An 8548-nucleotide genomic window follows, 5' to 3' on the forward strand; every position below is an offset into this window, starting at 1 on the left:
TTTTTTTTCAGGAAAGGTTTTTTTCCTCATAATTTCATCAAGTTTAATAATGAGAAATGAATTTACATACTCAATTCACATATTGAATATGATTAATTAATATCCGACGCTATAGGCATTCTGCCCGACTTGTTCCCCCATCTTAATTCTTTATGCTCCTCAGTGAATAAATAATCATTGGGATTCTGCAAGCCAAAAATATATCCATACATTGATTGTGATTCTGCTATTAAGATATGTAAATTGAATATATGTTGGAAAGGATCTAAGTACATAAAAATGCCCCCTACTTGCATTTGAAAGTATGAAAAAATATCAGGAGACACATATACAAGGTTTTACATGTATTGTATAAAAAAGTAGGGGGTCAAATTTCTATTGGGGTCATTTTTCAACGTGTGTGGAGTCGAAGAATTACTGGTCTGGAACGTTTTTCTACAGTCGAAAAATGACCCTCCTTGTCGTAGAATTTTGACCCGGGGTCATTTTACTACGTAGAAAAATGACCCCCTGGTCAATATTCTACGGGGGTCACTTTTCGTCGTTACACCGGCCACCTTTAGTGCAGTGAGAACAAAATGTAAATATTTCTTCAAATGGCTAAAATACATTATATTTTGATCAAATTTAAAGTCCTTATGATAAAGATACAATAAATATGCATAACTGAATGCATGCATATATAATCTATACTTTTGCAGTCAAATGCATTTGATATGCTCCTTAGAACTGCGCAGCTACAGAATTCAGCAGAGCCTTAAATAAAACAAAAAAATATGCAAACTGTGCATCAATGTTCTTTCTGCAACCATTTGTTGAGAAAATGTTTAAATTTTGCTCTTTAAAATTATAATTTTAAGCTCAAAACAAGGTATCGTTGTCTTCAAAATGAGTGTAAAGAACCATGAAAGTAGTTCATGGATAGCAGCAAGTGGTCTATTTTTAGCACAGAATTTTGTTTTCCAGGGGCCCGTTTCACTAAAAGGCGTAAGATACGACCAAACTTAAGTTAGGCCTCGGGGCGTACGCCAAACTTTAGTCCGGCGTAAGTTGCGTTTCACTAAGAGACGTACGCCTGGCCGTAAATACTAGTATCGGACTAAGTTAAGGACGTTCGATCCTGATATTTTGAGCGTATTTCGCGCAGGTCCTTTATTCATAAAATTAAGCATCATTTTTAGGTTCTAACATTAAAATTGAATTCTACAATGCAAATTAAACTATAATTAATGAAAAAACCGCGATTAAATTCCATTCAAGTAGAATTAAGCTAGGGACTATATTTTGTGGCGGAAGGTTTTTTAGACGAAAATGATCAGTTTTTTTCCATTTGAACTACCGTATAACGGGTATTTTCTGCGGTTGTCCGATTTTTGCGGAATTTTGCGGATAAAACAAATCCGAAAAATTACAATCGCAAAATATTTTTAATATGACCAAGTATTTTATTTTATACATGCAAGTATAATAAGTGGTGCGTCTGCAGACTCATGCGTGGACGTGTCTTCGTTAGCGAGAAAAATCGGGTGACATCGAAACTTCGTGATAGCTACATGTACATATGAAATATGGTAATTTTTCTTTCTTATTTTCCAACTTTTCAATATTAATCCTGTGAATTGTCTTGAGACCGTGGTAAAAATGACTGCTTGTGTATACAACATGGCTTGTCTCGTGAATTTCATTCAAATCAGACGACTCGGACTGACAGTATTAGTTACGCCTCAATGCACGTGGCACGTGTGATTTTTGGGGTGGTTGGTTATGCAACTGTTTGTTTTAGCTTAGAATGAAAATTATTTTCAATTGGGGACTAGGCATAATTTTACAAAGAGTAACTAAAAGCTGTAGTAGTTTAATCAAGTATAATAGCGTAATACCTGTATTCATGCACCTTTCGAATTCATTCATGTGCCTGAGTGAATTTACAAAACGTAATCATGCCAGTGTTGTAATAAATCTTAGATTTTTATGATCCTATACTGTGCCCCGTAAATAATTTTTTGCAGTATAGTGCAACCGCAGAAATTGAAAACGCAAAAATTAATTTGCTACCTTTTAGGGGTTCAAGCGCAAAAATTTCCAACCGCAGAAAATACCCGTTATACGGTATAACAGTACTGTTAACTTTGGATGCCTATTTTTCCATGCTGGTTGCACATAAAGCTGTTTTTTGCAGTGAAATATGCTGAAAATCCGGGAAAAAATTGAGCCAACTTTAACGTAAAATTCACACTTTTTTAGTAATATCTGAAAATGTACATCATATACCCCAACTTTTGACGTTCTTTTCTAAATATTCAAGATAACTTTGACCTATTTGCTTAAAATCAGAAAAAGTTTAAGACTTTAAAATAATTTTCTTGCTTATTATATTTTCAATGCCGGAAAAATAACATTTTATTAGTGCAGAAAGGTCAAATAATTGATTGTGCGAAGCAATTTGAAACTTTTTCTTAGTCACAATTTTTAAGTGTCTTCTTTTAAACAGACCTAGAGTTCATTTTGTTTCATGCTTTAATTGGATAAAAATATTGAAGGGAAAACGTCGAAGATGTAATTTTTAATTAAGACACAAATTTCAGTGCAGAAAGGTCGTATAAAATGTACTGTGGCGCCAAAAGAAGCGTATTGATCCCCATTTTTTGATTTGAATTTTAATTAATATATGTATCTAGAAACTAAAAATATACTTGGCAAAAAAGTTTAAAACTTTGAATATCAGGATCGAACGTCGTTAAGGCCAGACTTACGTCCTTGAAAACGAGCAAGGATGCACATGCGCATACATATCATAAAGAGAGAGAGAAGAGAGAGAGAAATTTGTTTGATATTCATATGCATTGAAAAGATATATGGAAAAGATCACATATTCTTCTTTATTATTTATTGCAATATTTGTTTTGAGGTCTATAATAAAAACATAAAAGTTGAAACATATTTAGATTGAAAATAAATCGTAGATTGAATTATGTTGAAAGGAATACATTCGCAACTGTGTTTTGTAGTGAAATAAAGAATTTAAGAAACCTCTCTCTCTCTCTCTCTCTCTTTCTGATCTGTCATATTGATTTCCATAGCGTTTTCTTAAATAATGTGAATTTCGTAACAAACAAACATGTAAATATCGATATTGTCGTCTGCAATATTCGCTATTGACTCTGCACAATCAAAATGTCTTCGGAGAGTAAAAAACGTAAGCCAAACTGGACTGATGATGAAATGAAAATTCTAACATCTTGTGTAATTGAAAACAAAGATGTATTATTTGCACAACTGTCGGCATCAGTGACAAACGAGAAAAAGAAAGCTGTATGGGAAGACATCACAAAGCAGTAAGCATTTAGGTTTTTAAAATAACGATCAATAAAAATATAATAACAACTCCGATTTGATTACATACAATTTGTTCATGTCTACATGTTACATATAATGTATATTTATGGTCAAAAACCTAACTAAATTGGCAAAAATAGGAATGTTTTTTAGGTTTTGTGTATTTTTGTATATTTTTTTTAATTTCTAACAAAAAATATACAAATGAAGGTACATGTAGACTGGGGATTCAAAAATATATTTAGTGTTAAAATTTTACTGCAGAATAAATTCTTCTTCTGCCTTGTGCAAGAGGGAAACAGAAGAAATAAAAAAGAAATGGAAAGATGCAAGATCCATTGTAAAGAAGAAAGAAGCCAGTAGAAAATACAAGACGAAGAGAACGGGCGGAGGTCTTCCCCCGGAATCTGTATTCAAGGCATGGGAACTTGACGCATGTGTTTTCTAATATTTACCTAAAATTGATATAATTATATGTACTATGTATTAAAAAAAACGTTTCGATCGTTGCTAAGATGAGTTTCCGATACTGACATAATTATTTTTTCATTAATGTTTCGCACCGTTTATTTTTTTAATAAATTGGAAAAGGCAACAACTATTTTTTTGTTTTTATTGCTAGATTTTGTCAATTATACCGGATGAACTTATCTCTGGGATTGACGGAGGGGTTGATAATGCCTTTGCCAGTAATTCTGAAACAAGTATGTATAAATACATGGTACATGCATGTACACTGTAAACATACGTTCACTACATGTATTTCTATAACCTCATAATGTTGCCTTCCCGACTTTTGCTTCATATACTATTTGATTTTCTATGCTTTGTATATTTAGTATTATTGTAGTATACAGTAGTTATAGTATAAAAAATTGAAATATATGATATCTAAATACTAGTATTTCTTTGTAACAGATAACTTCCGCTGGAATTCCATCCTTGATTGGTTTGTATATTATACATATTATATAATATACTTATAAAATTTTAAATCATAAAAATTATTATACTAGATTGTCAAAAATTTGATATGCATGTTCTTCACACGCGGAACACATAAGTGTGTAGATTTGAAATATTGATTTGTTTTTTCAAATTAAAAAATGTATGTTTGTACATGTATATAGTAGAAGAAGTTGACGTTCCGGAAGAAGCTCCAAGTGTACATGTGTCCAGGCCTTCCACCGACACATTCTCTGCTTCAACTCTGTATGGATCCAAACGTAAAGGTAAAAAAGAAACAATGCCAACGCTATGAAAATGAATTAAAAATGTATTAAACATTCCTTCAGTTTTAATTTTCGCGTAATTTTATGTTTGTTAAGAAAAAAACCCTAGTGAACTGTTTCAACTTCATTCATGCACTTTTAACTATTCATATTACACATATGATTTTATTTGATTTTCTTCTGTTTCAATTGACATTGTTCTGATTATAAAACTTTTCATTAAAAATCAAGACACGGCCAGCAACCCCGACGCTGAGTTTATACTGAATTTGATAGAAGTGAAGAAGAGAAGAGCCATCGCAGAGGAGAGAAAAACAGATGCCCTAGAGAGAATAGCGGCGGCATTTGAAAACAAATTTGGCATTTAATAAATTGGAACACAAAATGATAAAGTAGTCATGTTCTTTATTACAATGTAAGTGTGTGATTTAATGAATAGATGAATTGTTAAAATAAATTTGCAACTTGAATGCGCACATCCTGTGCTCTCCTTGGTGCGTTTGCGTTAAGCACGGCATTGTCATTGATGTTCTGTACAACCCCACCCTCAAGTAAGGGGAATTTCTCTGAAACAGCTAAATTATGAAGCAGGATACAGCATTGAATAATTTGAGAACATCTACTTGGTGAAAAGGGGAGTACTCCTCCAGTTCGATGTAAACACCTGCAAAGATTTACTTGAATGTAAATACTGTGGAATCATTAGAATTCGTGGTGGCTCAATTTTCGTGATATTCGTTGGTAGCCCCCTCCCCCCAAACAACCACGAATTTACATCTTCACAGGAAATTTAGAAAGAGATATCTTTGTTACTGAATCTGAAAACCGACCCATACACGAAATTACATCTCCACAAAAAACCCACAATCTAAGAAAATTGGCCCACAGAATTTTAAATGAATTCACAATAAAATTGTAACAAGGTTTATTTATGGTTGCAACAGATATACATTTTTTCTTCAAATAAAAAAAAATTAAGGTCGCGTTTATCGTAATGAACGTTTGAAATAAAATATTTGCTTGCAAATATGACATATAAAGATGTTTAACGAAAAATTGCGTTTAAATACCTAAATCTGAATTTTAATACCCCAAACGATTTTTCTATGACAACACGAGTCTTTCTATGGGCATCGTTGTAATTCACTTCGTGTTGATTGGCTGGGGATAAGAATGGCGTTAAGAGCCTTTCCTTGAGAGGGTAGCCAGAATCCTGAAGTAACCACCCACCCCCTTCGAGATGTTCCATAACACCTGACAATCCCAAGTTGCTCTACGTGCTAGTATTTATGTTTTAATCAATACCGTTTATACCTCATATTGGAATCTTTACGACCTGAATATTTAAGGCATGAAAGTTTTTTCTGCATACAAAAGCAGGCTCCTGTGGTCCACTCATGCCCTTAATTAATATTAGAGTACCATCGATTGCACCAACGCAATTTGGAAATTTGGCAATGTCATAGAACTCAGATTTTACATGGCGTAATTCATTGGCAGTAACTGGAAACTTAATGTTGTCCACTGTTGTATTTATTGCAACAAAATAATCAATTATTTATATCCCTCAAAATTAGATTTTTAAGGGTTTTTTGTATAAATATTTCTATCCTAAACTATGTTACAAAATATTCTTTAAGTATATTAAAGCGAATTTCAGTTATTTTACGTCCATGATGGATACCAAAATAATCGTCAGATTATGCACAATTTTAATTTGTCAATTTCAATTTCATATTTTTACTTTGATTTGATTAAAAAAAATCGGTTTTCAAAACCCTAACACGATTATGAAAGAACTTCAAAGCCATTGATTGTTTACCAGTGACTCGGGGTACACAGTAATGACACCTTTTGTCTTTTTCACTGACCACTAACAGTGGGACGGACAACTTCGGAATGGACATTTTTCCGAACTTGCGCACCCTTTTCCTTTAAAGCTATCATCTTCGGGTTTTTTTTAAATGGTGGGGTTTTTATAATCAAATTGATTTATGAAAAAAAAAATTCAACATTTTCTGCTAGTTTTTGAGATATTTGAGTTCAAAAAAAAAATCCCATGGGGAAACATGAACTTAAAAATACCCCACAAAAAACCCCACAAAAACCCCATGGGGTTTATTTTTCACCCCATGGGGTTAAATAACCCATATTATTTTTCGTGGGGTTTTTTAACCCACGTCTCACTAAAAATAAAATGTGGGGTTTATTATCCCATAATTTTTTATGTGGGGTAAAAAAAACCCACATTATTTCTCTTAATGCTTGTAATTATCAAGTAAGAATTATAAAATAAATATTGTTTGGAGTTGCAACATAAATTAAGTGCAATACATGTACATTTTTTATCAACTTTGTAACAATTTAATTAATTAATTTTTTTTTCAAATTCATTGATATAGTATAATACATTTTATGACTGCATATGTAAATTAGACATGGCATAAGCATGATAAGAAGGGAATTAAATTATACTTTTTTTGACTGACCCGTAAGTGAAAAAGTAAACAAATACGGATTAAAAGTTTGAAAGTTAATCTAATATTCCAAGTGGGGGAAAGAAATGAATATAAAAAAAGACATTGGAGGCGGTACAGGCAATTTCATCAGAAAAACAATGTAAAAAATAACGTGACTTTGTTTACGCTAGTGTAGCTCACAGGTTATTGTTTTCACTATTTTACTGATAAAACTGCCGACTCCTCAGTCCTGTGACCTGTTATTGAACACTGTTGATCGTGAATCACACAGTAATGATAGTTGTTCTACTTACATGTAGTTTAGTTTGAGCTCTGCTGTTTGTAGCATAATGGACTTGATTCAAACAAAGACAAAAACTTCTCTACTTTTCAAAGAATGTTTTTGAAATTGATTGAAAGAGACCAAATCAAATCATAACTTGTGCTACTTCTTTACTTGATAATTCCTCATTTTGGCACCATTGTCACCCACATTTTTTCTTTCCTTATGCATAAGTCGTACTCTAAGAAACATATGGGTGACTCTGACAAATAGCGTAAAATTCAAAGACTAAACTGTTAAATTTATCCGGAATTTGTTTTTCAGCTACACTGACAAAAGTTAAGTATATTATACCTATAGATGTTTATGCCCACTGGCCCTGAATTGGGAATAAATCCCATTATATTCCATTCTAAATAATCTGTAAATGCAGTAGCTTCTCAATCCTAAACCAGAAAAATGCTTTCTTTAAAGTGATTAAAAAAACCAGTTCGTCTTCTTTCATCTCTTTTTTTATGATTTAAATTTATTAATTCCTTTGAAAAAAGCTATAAAAGTATTATATTGCATATAACATGCAAATAGGACCAATTATTACCTGATTATATGTTTGAATGATCATTACTATTTATAATTAAAAAAAAAAAAAGACCCATGGGCCACATTGCTCACCGGAGCACTTTGGGTAGGAATTCAGTATTGAAAAGTTTGGCCCCAATCTACCACTTAGGGGGCATGGTTTGAAACTTGAATAAACTAATTGATGATGCTATGACATTTCTTTGATTAACTGTGGTTTAAAAACATTTCTTAACCTTTTCCCCTCTATGTTTTCACTGATATTGTGGCCCCACATACCCCTTGGGATCATGATTTAACAATTCAACTGACAGATGGACAGATGACTACATACAAACTACAAACAATTGAATTTAAATGGTTTAATTAATTTCTTATAAATATAACAACAAAGCAACAACAATGAATACAACTGAAATGTCACTTTCATGTGGTCTTCTATATCACTTCATTGTGTAGATTATTAGGGTCTAATGTGTACTATAAGGACTTTTTTTACTGTGTAAACATGGTATAAATGAATTTTTAATCATGGTGGCATTTGGAAGGTGTTATGGAATGAAAATACCACACCAAGCAAATTAACATGAAATAAAATGAAAGAAAAGACCTATAGCCCTCAAGGTTTCACCGGTCAGCATGATCAAGGACTCTAATAA

The 8548-nt window shown here is 32.4% G+C and overlaps 1 protein-coding gene and 1 pseudogene across 1 annotated transcript; one reads left to right on the forward strand and one right to left on the reverse strand.

Moving 5' to 3' along the window:
• Positions 1-3174: 3174 nt before the first annotated feature.
• On the forward strand, positions 3175-4936 carry LOC134250119 (myb/SANT-like DNA-binding domain-containing protein 4). The gene is made up of 5 exons (XM_062732468.1): positions 3175-3335; positions 3601-3745; positions 3959-4040; positions 4467-4568; positions 4800-4936. The coding sequence occupies exons 1-5, from the start codon at positions 3175-3177 to the stop codon at positions 4934-4936; spliced, it is 627 nt and encodes a 208-aa protein (XP_062588452.1).
• A 38-nt stretch (positions 4937-4974) lies between these two features.
• Positions 4975-5967, reverse strand: LOC134250120 (putative nuclease HARBI1; annotated as a pseudogene).
• Positions 5968-8548: the final 2581 nt, after the last annotated feature.

Source organism: Saccostrea cucullata, unplaced genomic scaffold (assembly GCF_032062105.1).
Source record: "Saccostrea cucullata isolate Sc308-1 unplaced genomic scaffold, CSIRO_AGI_Scuc_v1 ctg1204, whole genome shotgun sequence".
NCBI lineage: Eukaryota > Metazoa > Mollusca > Bivalvia > Ostreida > Ostreidae > Saccostrea > Saccostrea cuccullata.